Source organism: Syngnathus floridae, chromosome 2 (assembly GCF_059516105.1).
Source record: "Syngnathus floridae isolate MCC-2025c chromosome 2, RoL_Sflo_1.0, whole genome shotgun sequence".
NCBI classification, from domain to species: Eukaryota; Metazoa; Chordata; class Actinopteri; order Syngnathiformes; family Syngnathidae; genus Syngnathus; species Syngnathus floridae.
This window is the reverse complement of record NC_142414.1, coordinates 24,202,491-24,219,189: the sequence shown is the minus strand read 5'-3', so window position 1 is coordinate 24,219,189 and position 16,699 is coordinate 24,202,491. Positions and strand designations below refer to the sequence as shown.

General features: G+C 39.5%; 1 protein-coding gene across 2 annotated transcripts in view; it reads left to right on the top strand.

Moving 5' to 3' along the window:
• cntn3a.2 (contactin 3a, tandem duplicate 2) overlaps positions 1-16,699 on the top strand; it is a 47,320-nt gene that overhangs the window by 24,831 nt on the left and 5,790 nt on the right. For both annotated transcript variants that reach the window (XM_088362167.1, XM_088362177.1), the window contains 5 exons: positions 5,679-5,848; positions 7,955-8,072; positions 11,588-11,746; positions 13,328-13,477; positions 15,779-15,849. In XM_088362167.1, the coding sequence (XP_088218293.1) occupies positions 5,679-5,848; positions 7,955-8,072; positions 11,588-11,746; positions 13,328-13,477; positions 15,779-15,849 (668 nt within the window). The remainder of the gene's footprint in view (positions 1-5,678; positions 5,849-7,954; positions 8,073-11,587; positions 11,747-13,327; positions 13,478-15,778; positions 15,850-16,699) is intronic.

Genomic DNA, 16,699 nt, shown 5'->3' with positions numbered 1-16,699 from the left:
CTCTAATTTCCGTCTCTATCTCTGTGGCTCTGACCATATTTGTTTCAATTGGTACCATATTAGATAACCCCAATTTAAAAAGAAGTGAGTGATTTCCTCTGAATAATCCAGCACATGATAACCCTCTCCTGAGCTTGGCATTTAAAATCGCAGCGCACAACTTTACTTACTTTGGGATTCACGCGAATGACAATTTTAAAGACCTTAATAAAGCAAATTTTGTCCACCTTCTGAGCCGTTTAGAAGAGTAGATGGTTTATTGGTCACTGCTGAACATGTATTTAGCTGAAACTGTGTCAAATTGAAAAAAAAGTGTTCTCCTTAGCATGCCATTTCCAGGTACTGTACACTCATTAATCTCTGAGAAATTTTCTTTTGCAATCTCATGCCATCATTTTAGAATTTATCTGAAGTAAAATATTAATAAAATCAAACTCTTATTATCCGTAAGCAATTGATACAGGGACTAAAGACATTCAAGGAATAGCTGCAAAATGTATTAAGTAATTTGGGAAAAGGTATGCATGTACACTACCATTAAAAATTTTGGGATTACTTAGAAATGTCCTTTTTTTTAAAAAAATAAGATCTTTAATTAAACTAATCAGGAATAGACTCTATACATTGCTAATGTAGTAAAGGACTATTCCTGCTGCAAACATCTGGTATTTAATGCCATATCTACATAGGTGTATAAAGGCCCATTTTCAGCAACCATTCCTCCAGTGTTCTAATGCGCCATTGTATTTGCTAAACGTGTTAGAAGGCTAATGGATGATTAGAAACCCCTTGAAAACCCTTGTGCAATCATCGTAGTTTTCATGGAAAACACTACATTGTCTGGGTGACCTCAAACTTTTGAAGGGTAGTGTATGTGCACTGAGTTGTGTCAAAATTAACAGAATAATCACTGACACCTTTAGGGTGGAAAGATCCGTAAGGCAAGGGTGTCCAATGTCCGGGAAGGCGAGGCAACTTTATTCATACAGGTTAACATGTTTTCACACAACCAAAAGCGCAACATTTAAAACCATTAGGAGACAGAACAACTGAAGACTTTCATTGAGCAAGGAGAAGTAGGTTATTAAAATGCCCCTTGCCCCTCCCCCAAAAAATATTGACACTATTAAGGCACATTTACAACCAAAAGACTTAAAGATTTTTAAAAGCAAGGGGTTGCTGAATCACCAATCACCATGCTTTGAACTCCGGGCTCCACAAATTGACCTAAGTCTGCTGACCTCAGCCCTACTGGGCTTATATTGAATTAGCATCCTATTTATAATGTATCTAGAGCCTGAACCCTTCAGTGATTTATAGACCAGTAGCAGACTTTTAAAATAAAATCTGAGACCCACTGTAAAAAGCCTTTGGGACTGCTGTCATGTGTTCTGGTCTAAACCTGAGCTGCAGCATTTGGAATGAGCTGCAGCTGTTTGATGGTCTTTTAAGTGTGTCCAGTCAGAAGTCTGACGTATCCCATCAGTCTGGCCATGTTTTTCAGCACCGTTAAACTCCATACTCCAGCAGAACCTCTTACTGATCTGCTGTTAAACACTGGATAAATTGCAGGGATATTATATATTTCAGTATGCAGATAAGAATGGTGACAGTGAGGAATTGGGAGTGTCTAGTTGGCTGCTTTATTTTCCGGCAGCAGGGACAAACCTAAACAAATCATTTTGATTGGCAAAGATAGGATTGGTAGAGCAGAGTTGAAAGAGAGAGGACTAAACTCTTTGGTGTGTATTCACAAATAGAGGACAAGAAAAGAAGGGAAAGAGAGAGACAATATCAAGAATGACTAAACATAATTAGAAGAACAGCAGGATACTAGGAAAAAAAATGGGGATTGACACTAAGGGCGGTGGTATCATTTTACTTTAGCTGTCAAGAATGTTGCTAATATTGAAGTAATTTTGGTATTTGACAATTTCTTTCTTTGTTTCAGACCACGTCTGTAAATAAACAAATCCATTTGAGGAAAAAACATGTTTCCTCTCATGCCGCTTCAAAGCAACATTTGCCAAAGGAGCAATGACACAAATTGGGTTATTTAGATTTTAAAAGCTTTATGTCAGCCAAACAAGGACATATTTGTGTTGACAGGCTGGATGCCATTACATTATTTCTTTTTCAAAGAATTTCTGAACACTACCCTGCTTAAAGTATTACAAAGAGTGTCTTCAGCAGCGGTTACATCATCATTTTTTTCAGTCAACCAAACAAATCAAACGTTCAATGCAGGGGAAAGTCTTCTTAAAATACTGGACGCCAATTTAGCTTGAAACCACAAAATACTTTTTAACGTAAGTAGTCCAAAATGCTTCCAGCAAAATATGTTAATCACTTTTCAACCACCTCAATTTAAGTATAATGAAGTGGGATCAACATGAGTCATATTTCAAAATGCACATGTTTTCGGCAGGACAAATGATAGAATAAACAACGAATCAGTCATGAAGACTACACATTTCTCAATTAAGTTTAAGAGAGATTTACAGCTTATCTTCACGAGGGTCACAGGCGCACTGGAGCCAAATTTCTCGCCAGCCAATCACAGGGCACACAGACAACCAACCACTCGCAGTCACAGTCACACCTACGGGCAATTTGGAGTGGTCAATCGGCTTTCCAAGCATGTTTTTGGGATGTGGAAACCAGAGTACCTCGAGAAAATCCACGCAGGCACGGAGAGAATATGCAATGTATTGGCAACATTTCTTTGATAGATTTCATTAATTGAATAACTTCTTCATGCGGGAAGTTGAAGGTTTTCTGACTCGCATCCTTATTCAATGCATTTCCGTCGTGATTTCGGTGTACTCACGGATCAGTAGAGTTTCCTTTTGTTTTCTTGAAATCTTGAATGCCTTGGTTTTGTTAATACCTGTCCACGATTGTCTCGCGGTGCTCGTTGCGTGTGTGCCCACGACTGGCGCTTGCATGCGCGCGGTAGTTGGCGTCCTTGGCTGCTTTCCGACCAAGGTTTCACAGAATTTACGTTTCCTGCATTTTAGGATCGTTCACTGATGTACTTTCTGAGTGTCATGTTGATACAACACATGAGAAGGTTCCAATAATAATAATAATAATAATAATAATAATAATAATAACAAAAATAATAATAAAACAAATTCACTTCATCATACACGGTCAATCTCCTAAAGCACCGGATACAGACAAGGTTTAAAAAAAAAAAAAAAAAAAAGCTGTGCCTTGCTGCCGCTCCAGTGCTTTTCCGGGCGTCTTTTATACTAAATCATTTGTATCCATAGCAACGTAGTATAAAGAGTTACTAAACATTTCTCTGACATTAAACCTCCCCCAAAAAATCTAAACCACTTTCTAATAAATTGGCTCTATAATGCAAATTCCACACAGAAAGGCCATAGCTGGAATTAACCCCACAACCTACGCTCTGAGGCGGACGTACTAACCAGTGCACCACCATGCCTCATCCTCATTAGCAAAGTAACATGCGAGCTAACATTTTTTTTTTTAATCACAAGAGAACAATTATGCATAGCAGTGTTTCAAATTTGTAGTTTGCATCCTTTGAGTAATCCAATGACCTTTTAGACGTCTTTCAAATAAATGGTGCTAACGAGTGCAGTTACACTGATAACACAAGGGCCATGAAAATGGGCCAGAGCTACTTGCACTATGCAATTATCCATCCATCCATTTTCTATATCACTTGCTTGTCATTGACATGGTGGGTAAGCTGCAGCCTGTCCCTATTATTATTACCCTTATGAGCAATACTGTAGTCTTCAATGAACCTAACATGCATAAGTTTGGAATGTGGGAGGATGCCAGAGTATCTGGTGAAAATTTAATCAAGGGAGACAATGGGAATACAAGCAAAACTCAACACAAATTTGAATCAAGATCAAACCCATGCCTTCCCTGTGAGTCAAATAGTTTTTGTAATCGTTTTTATAATGGTCGGATAGTATGACAGTCGTCATTATATTGTGTTTTTATTAATATAATAATAATCATCATCATCTATTTTTAACAACTATTAAAATAAAGATTTATCAAATCAACTTTGGGGGATGTGTGATGGGCTGATACTGCTTGAAATGACAAGCTTGAGAAAATCAGATTACTTTGAATGGAGTTTTAACATGAATATTTTTTCTGTAAGAGGCACCACTGAAACAACTGTGAGTATAAAGACCACCCAACCAGGGAAATAATAATCCACCTTGAGTGGGAGAGGTCTGAGCGCTTCAGCAAAATTCATTGATTTGATATCAAAAGCTTCTTTTTGTCTTGTATTCCCTGCCTGAATTTGAAAGCAATCATATAAACCACTTTGAAGGAGAAGATTAATATATGATATTTGTTAATCTTTCCTAGTGACACTGTGACTAATTAAGCAAAGCGGTATCCTGAGGGCAGGGATTGAACTACACACGAGACGCTCGGTTCAACTTTACCTTGTGGATCAAGTTATTAGAGTATGATGAGTCATCAAACTCCATCACCATGCCACAGCTACATGCTGCAATGAAAATTAGGGGGGGGTTTTGGGGTTTTTTTGCAATATAGCACCATCGAACTATATGTGGTTTGACTTCTGTAGATGATAGACATGTTCGCAAAAAATGGATCACCAACTTCTTTGAAAGTGAGAGCTGCTTCTCGGGTACTGGTAAATGACTCGCACTTTGAAAATATTTTTTTTTCATATTACCTTTTAATCTTATTAATAACACTAACAAAATTAGGACTGTAAGTATCTGAAAACTTTTCAGATTCCAAATCTATATTTTTTCCTTTAACATATCCGGTTTTGTTCAAATTTCTTTATTAGGATTAACCTCGGTGGCACTGGTTAGTACGGCCGCCTCACAGTTAGGAGGGTGTGGGTTTGATTCCACCTCTAGCCCTCCCTGTATGGAGTTTGCATGTTCTCCCCGTGCCTGCATGGGTTTTCTCCGAGCACTCCGGTTTCCTCCCACATCCAAAAACATGCTTGGTAGGCTGATTGAGCACTCCAAATTACTCCTAGGTGTGAATGCAAGTGCGGATGGTTGTTCGTCTCAGCGTGCCCTGCAATTGGCTGGCAACCGGTTCAGGTTGATGACTGCTGGAATATGTTCCAGTACGCCCGCGATCCCCGTGGGGACAAGCGGTATAGAAAATGAATGGATGCAGAATTAACCCCTTGAGGTGTATCGCCTCGTTTTCAAGGGGGTGTCCCAGAAGAAATGTCAATAATAATATGAATAGAAATTACAGTAATAATAATAATTATCAATTATTATTATCTGTCATTCTGGAGTTTTCATGCATGTGTCAAATGCAAGACCCTAGTGAATGCTGAAAAAAAAAAAAATCTCACTTTTGTTTCACTTTAAATATTTTCGAGTCTTTTCTTATTTACATCTTACGTGACCAGATTATTTTGCTTTTGGTTATGTGACTACTGAATGTGAACTCAACCGTGAACTTAAACTCAAAGTATGCACGAGTCGTGATAACATCACACCCCGGCTTATGTACATTTATGTGGTTCAACCGCTATAACCGTCCACGTGCTGGCAACCACAGGGTCTGAGGTTTAGAACATGTGGATAAAAGGCACCAAACCCACTAATAGTTCTTTGTCATCCCAGCTGTCAAAAAAAATAGTGTTTTTTTTTTTTTCTTTTTTGTGCTAGATCCAACCAGATTTACCCAGGGCCCTGGAGACATGGAAATCATCGTAGGCGAGAGCATCGTGTTACCCTGTCAAGTAACCAGTGATCCAGTCCTCGACGTTTCCTTTTCTTGGGCCTTTAACGGACAGCTCATCGGCAATGATGACGGTCACTTCGAGCTGGTGGGCGGGGTGAGTGACCTTCTGCCGTCGTCCTCTTCAGAATGTGTGAATAGGCAGTTGGCACCTCTTTTCCACCCTTGCTTTCACTTCATCTGTGCTGTTCGTTTGAAGAGAGTGCTTGACATTGAAGTAGACCTTGAAAAAAAAGAGAGTGCAGCTCTTGTTTCTTCTAGAATAAAACCTATAGGCCGTGATGAGGGTCCTCAAATTTCATTTTACTTCCATGAATGGATTTGTGTCCCTTGCTCCGTCAAAATATATCTTTTGTTGCTCTTGTGTTCATTACTTTCTCAGTTCGGTTCCTCTTTTCCTTTCAGATGTTACTTTGTTGCATGCAACAGAAAGCGGATACACATAATTAAAGGTGTCTTTAAAAAGAACGAAAGCATGGCAAAGCCCCAAATGACAGTACACTTTGAGAACACCCTCACACGTTTTGAGATTAATCATTTTCTATGTGTGTATGTGTTTTCTTATCAGACTCCCTTCCCCAGAAATGCTTGAATGTCCCCCGCTCAGAGAGATTATCAACTTAACTTTGCTGCTTCAAGGAATTTAATTTCCATAATTAAACCATGTTGGCACAATTTACACATCTCCCTGCCAATGCCATGAGAACAATTCCCCCACTAATTTAACATTTGTTCTTACAAATGTACTCCCTCTTTTTTCCACTTCTCTCTATAAACCAGCAAACCTGCAAAAGTTCAAATATGAAAGTCCAATTGCTTGCAACAGACCTTTGAAATTCATGGGAATGACCCTGCAAAATGGAAAGGGGCACAGATAGCAGCAACATTGTCAAACATAAAAATTATATTCCTTTGCACATTTATAAATCTAGAAGTTTTATCTTTTTCATCTAAACCACAAGGTTATGTCTGGTTTGCCAATCCACAGGACTCTCTGGGCTCTCAATAGATGTGTGCAACGTAAATTACATTCTGTTAAGGCCAAAATGAGGGTGTTTTTTTTTTTATTTGGTGGCCTTTGGCTGGAAAAGACTGTAAAATACTGTGTGAGAATGTTTTTTAAAGGTGGTGTTTTCTGATTTTGATTAATTGTTTTGACCATATTGTTCATTAAACTACATTGTTGCAGTTTAATTTTCTGTCTGCTGCCTCTGCATACTATAGCAATGCTAAAAAAATGGATGGATGGATGGATGGATGGATGGATGGATGGATGGATGGATGGATGGATGGATGGATGGATGGATGGATGGATGGATGGATGGATGGATGGATGGATGGATGGATGGATGGTTGGATGGATGGATGGATGGATGGATGGATGGATGGATGGATGGATGGATGGATGGATGGATGGATGGATGGATGGATGGATGGATGGATGGATGGATGGATGGATGGATGGATGGAAAGATGCCAGATTTTTTTCATCAGCATATTAAACTATGTATTGGATGTATGATACAAATCCTATTTGCTCCAGATTATGTTACAATTTACCAGATCATTTAGAGCGGTGGCAAAGATTGCCATATCTCAATGGACAGAAGATAAAATATGTTATCATGTCTTTTTTCCACCTCCACCCAAAAGACACCTATTAACCAAATTACAATCGCTTTGAAATGGGCCTTTAAAGCAGCGGTCCCAAACCTTTTTAGGACCAAGTATCGGATAAATGTCAGGCAGTATTTTCACGGACCGGCTTTTAAGGCGTGTCGGATAAATACAACAAAACTAAAATGATCCGAATGGCATAAAAAGAATGGTATAATTTAATAATAAACGTGAATTCACTGTGTACTCTTATGCAACTTTACGAGCAGCGTCCTCATAATATCGCACAACCTAACATGATTAATTTGAATTTTTCCAAAATAAAAATCGCTCAGACTCAGATAAATAAAATGACAATAATGCAAGTTACTTATTCTTTCTTGTGTGGCCCGGTACCAAATGATCCACCGGTACCGGTCTACGGCCTGGGGATTGCTTTAAAGTATCTGCAGCATTTGCCAAAACTTTTTTGTCTTTCTTCATTTGGTTTACATCACCTTCAACTTGCCCAGCTTCAACCCTTAGTATGCTGTCACATGCTTTGTAATCTTTTCTGCAACATAAAGCTTCCTTTCCTCCTTGCCAGAGAGCTGCAGGAGATCTGATGATCAGGAATATTCAGCTCAACCACACGGGCAAATACATCTGCGTGGTGGACACGGATGTGGAAAGCCTCTCAGCCGTTGCCGTATTGATTGTGAAAGGTAAGAGAACCTCTCCACCGCTCTAGATGCGCTAATTAAAACGAGGCTCAGAGCACCGGGTCTCTTTGGAAGCTCTGGAAGGCAGATATTAAAAATCCCACCCAACTTTTATAGTTTCTGAAAGCCACAAATTGATCCAAAATACCATTTATGCCCTGCGTGTTGTCAAACTAAAACATACAGCACAATTTGCCTTAAGAGGCGCCATTATCCATGCATGCTCCTTTCTGGGTGTTCTTTGTTCACTCGGGCTCTTAATTTGAAATAGCCTTATTTTCAGCCGCTGAATGGAGGAAGGCTAATTTGCCCACCTTGTCACCAAGATCACTCCCCAGGTTTTATTTGCAGTTTTTGTTTGTAGTTTCACTTGATTACAACAGGCTTGTTTTTCTGCCAGAAGTTTTTCCTCAATTACAGCCAATTGTCCGCATGCATAACTATAAGGGCACCATTTATCATGAGCTACGTCAGGCTTTATCGGCATTTTTTTGTGTAATAGCTGAATTGTATGGCAGCTGGGTGAGAGGAGGTCGGCTTCTCGATTGGATCAATGTGCTAAATTACGGCGCAAATTGACACCACACAAATCTGTTAAATGCCAAATGAGTGAAGAGAAGATGTTCAGTATATGAAAAGGTTAGAGGCAAGCACCCACGGGCCACAATGTTGGGTATGTCCTTTGCCATATGTTTACCAAATTGTTCGTTTGTTTTTATCAAACATCTTGGAAAGGAAGAGCTGTCGTAGTTGAGGACTAAGTGGAAATAAATCTCAATCTTAATAGAAACAATGCAATTCATGTCAAGTGAAGTGAATCCTGCCTGTGACTCTGCATTATTTATACAGAACGTCCTGCTGATGGCAGCTGTCACCAATGTGTCATTCCACACGCATCAAACGGCTTCAAATGTTAGGCAGTAAACCATGAAGCTAGTGGCAACCAAGCGATGTGTCATTTCAGATATTACTTTCCGGTACAGCTGCCAGCCGATATGCTGTGCCGAAAGCTACCTTTCAACCTGTGGCCAATAATAATAAAAGAAAATAAGAAAATGCTCTTGAAAAAATATTAGAATACATACATGAATATAGAATAACCACAATTCTACTTTACAGGAAAGTCTCTTTCACAAAATAATATCATTTATCACACATACATGTCAAAAGAATATTTTATTTTCCAAATGAAGTCCAACCCGGGATGCACTTCAAATATTTTGCTGGCAGGCAAACTCACAGTTTACAGCAATAATTCAACTCCTTCATCAGCGACATAACCTGAATTTATTAATCATTTCAAGAATCAGTGTTTGTACGAAAATCCTTGCTAAATATAAAAAAAATCTTGTGCAGCATGACCATGTATTTTTCCACCGCTGTGTGAACAGTTTATTGCATGTCGTTCATAAACATATATAAATATAATACCTATAAATACCGTACTAAACAGTGCCCCCCCCAGAAATTTGTTACTCGATACCTGTTATTCATCTACAGCATGTACAGCAGCACCTATTTTGACCATCACATGCGATGAGTGAGAACAGTATATGTACCGAACAATAAATATTACTGTTATACTTGGAACAATATTCAGAATATGAATGGCAATCTGTACATGAATGGATACAGACGTTAGAAAAAAAACGATGCTTTGGATTAATAGTTTATATATAAAAAATAAATTATATATGAGAATGAAAGTGAAATCATTACACGGAAAGCAGCATGTAGTGACCAATACAGCAGTGTGTGATATCCTACATGCGCTATAAGCGGTTGTAAAAGGAACCAGCAATATTAACTGTAATCAGTGGAGTGACAACTATTCATGAATAAATCATACACAGAACAGTCATACAAGTCTGACAGCAGCAGGAAGCGGAGACATGCAAACTGGAAAATGTGCTTCTATGAGTACTGTAATTTAGGAGTGTGAGGATTTTTTATTTTTTTTTTTACACAGAGAAATGGTGCCAGAGAAAATAGTTTTTGTTATGTGAGTGGTGAAGCGGAGCACAGGCTCTGTACGTAGAGAGTGTCATCAAGAATTGAGGCACACTATATGGACATAAATATTGGGACACCTGTCCATTGCACCTAAAGAGTGTGAAAATTCTATGTGCCCTTTGTCACCTACAACAGCTGCTGTTCCTGATTGACTGATTCGATTGAAAGATGTGTCTGAAGGCTTTTGAGCAAAAAGTGTACATTGAACTGGGTATACAAGCAAAAGGAGGCTGGATCGTGAAGGTTTTAATTTTCATTGAACAGAGCACGAGGTAGATTTTTCAAATGTGATCATGGCACACAACACAAGGTCAATGATCTTGTCTCTTGGCACTCTGAAATGATCATCGCTCCCTCCCAAGCTCCTTCTAATTATACTTACCATGGGAGTGTTTTTGATCCCACTCTAGGTAGCACTTCACAACCACTACAGTGTGGCATGGTAGCCCTTGGGAAGGTCAGTGCTTAAAGGCGGTAATAATACCATGTGGATGAGTTCTAAAATGGTTGTCATTGTCCCTGTTCTCGCCACATGGTGATAATTTGATAATTTCACCCAGGTTGTAACATTTACCATGTCATTTCCATATTGCAAATTCCCATACCACATATGTTCACACACTTTTGAAATGAACAGTGTCAGCTTGCTTTCGCTTCATCCAACAAAATGTAATTAAGAAAATGAAGATTTGAGCGTTGATTGCTTTTGCTTCCTTATTATTTATTAGCAGGGTCGTACATTGTTATTTTTCATATCAGGAGCGACTAATGAGTTTTGCTTAGATCAATATCTGTTGTAGGTATAAGCGTATGCCAGCGTGGTGGAAAAAAACAGCGTCAATATAGAAATATTGTACCTCACTGAGGATGCATCTATTGTTTGCTTGTTAAAAAAGATTTTGCCCATTTGATAATTACAGTATATCATTTATATCATTTGCTTCTGTTTAAGAGCCACTAAAGTGGCTCTTAAACAAGCGGCATTGTTATTCTGCGGTGCACCTCATAGCTCTCCCGTGGTCTATTATTTCTGATGAGCTGACACCTTCATTAAGAACAGGAAACAGTAGATGACAATGAAACACTCCTCAAAAGTAGGCGTAATAGAAATAAACGATAAAATGCTGATCCTTCTCAATGATGAGACCCTTTTTAATCTTTAACTTTTTTTTTTCGTGACTCCCGGCATCCACTCGCATCTGCTCTTTCATCGATCAATTACCTGGAGGATGATGAAAGGGAAGTATTGCAGCTTGAGTGAATATTTGGGGATAAATTGTGAATTCAATTTTAATTCCTTGTGAAGGGCATCACCTCTCTTTGAACTTAAGAAATACTTCCTCTTGTTAATATCGATTCGAAGGTGTTAAGGCTTTTGGAAAAGGGCTGACAATCTCTGGTAGAAATATTTTATTCATACCAACATATTCCTTGGAGCTCTCTGAGTGCACGCATGTAAAGCCGTGTTGTGTAGGACTGCCTGTGCGTCTTTGTGCTCGAACTAGGCCCGCCCAGCCCACCGGACTCTGTGATGGTGGAGGAGGTGACAGACAGCACAGCCCAGCTGGTGTGGACCCCCGGACGGGACAACGGGAGCCCCCTCATCAATTACATCATTCAGACCAGGACACTTTTTACTGTGGGATGGCAAAGGGTTAACACGGGTAAGAAACCTTTCAAAGAAATATTCATTTAATTGCACACCTTCCCAGACATCTCGTGGCTCTCCGTAGGGAGAGTCAACTGTCGTGTGCAAAGTGTTAGAGGTCAGCTGCACAGTGGGGGATTCTTCGCTTAATCGATGTGGTGGTCAGTGGGGCTCACCAGAACCACTTCACACCTGTTTCAGTAGAACCAGCCCTCTCATCCTGTTTAGGTGAAAACGTTATTGTGCAAAGAGAACTAAAGTGGTGTTCAAAATCGGCTCTACACGCCTCACTAAAGTTAGGGAGGCACATACCAAAAAGCCGGGCCCAATTTGAGCATTTTCCCTCCCTCGCAATCAAAGTCAGCAAAGCCCCAATTGTCAGATATCCCTTTAAAACTGATCTGAGTTTATATCCTGTGGTGTGGGATATGTTAAGAAGGATTTTGTCTCCCAGATCTGCTCCGAGAACAGTCAGAGCAGATAATTGTAAATGATAAATCTCTTTATTATCTATGCTCTCAAATCAGTATGTGCTGTTTGTGGTCATTTCCAAGTTCCGCTGAAATGCAGACTCTGTGAGAAGGGTAGCTAATCAGAAGTGACATGAAGCTTGCACTGACACAAACAAATGAATAATTGGTTGTGTTGGTAGAGTGCATGTAGAATGTGTCTCACAAGTCATTCAGCACGATATAATTGCAAGGAGAAAAACAATAAAAGCACCATCCAGAGGACTGTATTAGAACTCATTTACATGTATGGCTGTACTGCAAAATGTGAAAATAATGGAAAAAAGGACCTTGAATCAGTGGTGAGTGCCATGACTGATTAAAAAAATGCGTTCCTAGTTCAATTGAATTATCCAATTCAGCATTCATTGTTGAGGGCCCCTAGGAGGCGGAAGACTCTCCTAGGTTATTTTGAGTGAGAAGCACCATACACTGTGGACTGATTCCCTGTTAATCACAGGGAACATCCTCTACAGTCCAACAGCCATACTTACTCAAAGCCACCCCTACAGGTAATTTAGAGATATTCAATTAATCACACTGGGTGGAAATGAAGTGCGCAAGCATGGAGGAGAACATGCTAACTCCATAAAGTGAAGACCAGGCCTCAAATGTGAATACATAAAGCCAAGAGCCTGTGAAACCAGTATGGTAGATTTTCCAACCATGTGCATCACAAGACTTGACTCTCCTTTCAATGCAAAACAACACTGCTGAGTCCCACAAGTGATTAGAAGTATCTCCTCAACAAACCTGGCAGTTTTGACACCAACAAGAGGGTCTTAGTACCACCATGAAGACACAAAAGAATACACACAACTCAAAAGAATGCCAAATATTCCAATCTGTATCCTTTTGAGAGGCTCCATGCTTTGCTAATCATTTTGCCCCACCATGCTCCCTGCAGTTTTGCAATATCAAAACAATCATATTATGTATTTTAGTTAATTCGGTACTCAGCTTTTCACTGTTAATTAATGTTATTTAACTGTTGTGAAATACCTCCTCTTGATTTGTCAGGTTTTCAGTATTCCGCCATTTCTTCTTTTCGTCTTGATAATGTTTTTTTTTTGTTTTGTTTTTTTTAGTTCCAGAGATCATTGATGGGAACACACTGACAGCCACTGTGGTGGATCTTAATGCCTGGGTGGAATATGAGTTTCGGGTGCTGGCTAGGAACAATGTTGGAGTTGGAGAACCCAGCCCAGTGTCAGTCAAGACAAGGACAGAAGATGCAGGTATACCGTGGCTTCAGTACATCGCAGATTCACCACCCCCCTACCCCCTAAAAAAAATAAAGAATTCCAAATAAATATTCTTAATTGAAGAATTATTGCACGAAAGTTGCCCGCTCGCCAGCAGAAGGCAGGGACTGCCCACACAATTGCAGTACGTACACGTGTACCTTGTTATAAAAGAAGTTATTATAATAAAACAGTTCTAAAAACATATTTACAGTATGTACACTTGTACCTTGTTATAAAAAAGTTGTTATAATAATAAAGGAGTTTTAAAAACATATTTACAGTATGTATAGTTTAGCTACATCAACATGTTACACTCACACACACACACACAAACACACACACACACACACACACACACACACACACATATCATATTTATATTATGTATACATTATTTTCTGTATGTCATTTATACTATTGATATAGTATTTACATGTTTGAAACTATTATTTAATGTTCTAATGACATATGCACTTATATGGTTTAATATACCGTAATTTTCGGACTAAAAGTCGCTCCGGAATATAGGTCGCATTAGCCATAAAATGCACAATGACGTAAAAAAAAACATATATAAGTCGCTCCAGAGCGTAAGTCGCATTTTGGGGGGAAATTTATTCGACAAAATCCAACACCAAGAACAGACATGAACGAGCAACAACAGGCTAAACAATAGGTATGCTAACGTGACATAAACACAAACGAAGAGCTGAGAACAGGCCTGACGTAACATTAAGAATTATTAAGAAAAACTATTACATAAATAACACGTTTATAAAACCATCTGTGTCACTCCAATTCATTAAATCCATCGATCGTCCTTTGTCAACAATAGGTGCGCGCCGCTGACGGCGCTTGCACTTCAAAATATTCCACAGGCCCATATAAGGATATATAATTTGGATATCAAATAACTATTATATGAACAATAATATTATCAAACCATCTGTGCGCTTTAAATCATTAAATCCATCGATCAAATTCCTCGTCCTTTGTCAACAACGCCGCGCGTGCACCCTGATGTCAGCCTCGCCGTTATTCCACAGATCTAGTATATAACTATATTGTAGCGTTAACAAAGTACAAGGAAAGACGTGGGTTTGGTAAACGGCTCTTTATTTAACAAAACAAACTTCCAGGCGTGTGGCGGCGTGGACTTCGAGCCACAGGGGTAGAAGAGAGATCCATTGAATAGGACCGGGCGTGCGTAAAAGCCAAGACCGAGCCCCATCCACCGTCCCCGGACCACCAACCGGCCAAGCGCTGGCCCCCGACTTCCATCCACGGAGGTGAAAGAGAGCTCCGTAGAGTAGGACCGGGCGTGTGTAAAAGCCATGTCCGGCCCCATCCACCGTCCCTGGACAGCCACCCGGCCGAACGCCGGCCCCGACTTCAATCCATGGAGGTGAAAGAGAGCTCCCTAGAGTAGGACCGGGCGTGCGTAAAAGCCATAATAGTTTTTCAAACCTTCTGTGTCACTCCAAATCCTTAAATTCTTCAAACTCTTCGTCCTCCGTGTCACTTAGAAACAAAGCCACTAATGATGCCGGTAGTACGTGGGGCCCTTCGTCATCTTCGTCATCCCGTGATCAACCTTTGTCCTTTTTGTAAACAACCGCCGCGCCACGCCACGTCGCGCTGCTGACATCACTTGAAAGTCAAATTACAGTAATCCCTTGCTACATCGCGGTTCGTTTATCGCGGTTTCACTTTTTTTTGGGGGGGTGAAAATTTTTGGAAAAAAAACACATATAAGTTGCTCCTTATTATAAGTCGCCCCCCCACCCAAACTATGAAAAAAACTGCGACTTATAGTGGTCTTGGAACCAATTATCCACGATAAACGAGGGATTACTGTGTTTTGTAATTATCTAAGATCATTTGGGAAGCGAACTCCACATCTTATTTGGGTGTAGTTTCCATTTCTGACATCATGAAAAAAAACATTTGCAATTTTTAAACATCTTTGTCAAATTTTATTTCATTTAAACTAAATTGGATATGTACCCAATAATGGCAAGCCAAGTTTAATCCAGACCTGTTACAGATAGTAGCAATCAAAACTCCACATTGAAAACCCCTTTAAGCATTTTCAGAGCCTAATAAAATTCATAGCAAATCATATCATGAGACTCTTATTAGGTTGTGTTCCTTTTAATCCAGAGAAAATTCTTATTCTGGTGAAATCTTTGCCTCCTTGAAGCCTTGGCATACGTCTTTACTCTCAGAGTGTTCTTGTTCTTTTTCAAAAGTTTTCTATGTGGAGGTGTTGACAAGTTCTCTGTTGTGCAGTCCCTGATGCCGCGCCAGGTGATGTGGGCGGAGGAGGCGGAAGCAGGTCAGAGTTGGTCATCACATGGGAGGTAAGTCATCGATCTTATGTTGTTCATTTTTAATACATCATAAATCCCAGAAGGGTGACACTAACAGCATAATAATTTCCGAGGTTTTGGTCAGTTTACTATTGCTCAGATAATTGCACAATGCAATAATCCAATGCAATGAAGTGGTGCAGGTAGTTTACAATCATTGTTGATTTTGAAGATACAGTAAGTTAACTGCATTAAGTGCAGCACACCAATGGATTGCACTATTGTATATTAAATACAGATCATTGATGAGGAAAATAATGTGCCTAATTAAATTGACGATATAATTGACCACACGCACAGTTCCATAAGACTGCCAGATTACCATTAAAAAAACAGTGGTCATAAAACATTTTCAGCGGTCTTTGTAACAATTATGATTGAGCCCTTTAAATTCTACCTAACACAAATGAGTCAGCCAAATGTGTCATTTTGTGTGGATGTTTGACATTCCTAAAATGTATTGCTGTTGTTTGACACTGGAAAAAAAATGGTATAGATTTTTTACTTTAATGACTAGACCCCAGTGAGGCGAACGTGGGTATAAAAAGGTGAAATCAGTTTATTAGGAAATTCCTCATTCCTGTTAAAATGTCGAGAGCTTCATTCTCTTTTTATGACATGGGTGCTCATAAATTTGTTAAGCACCGTGTATAGGGAGAAATAATGTTTTCATTTGAAAGATACACTGTTGTGAGCTTCGACACTTTTAAAGCCATTTCCTTCATTCCATATTGTCAGGTGGGTCTCTAAAGCAATTTGAGGGTCACACAAACCGATGGCGTCGGCCCAGGGGCGGGATGAACGTGAGTGGTTTGTATATGTTTTAATATCACTATAGTTT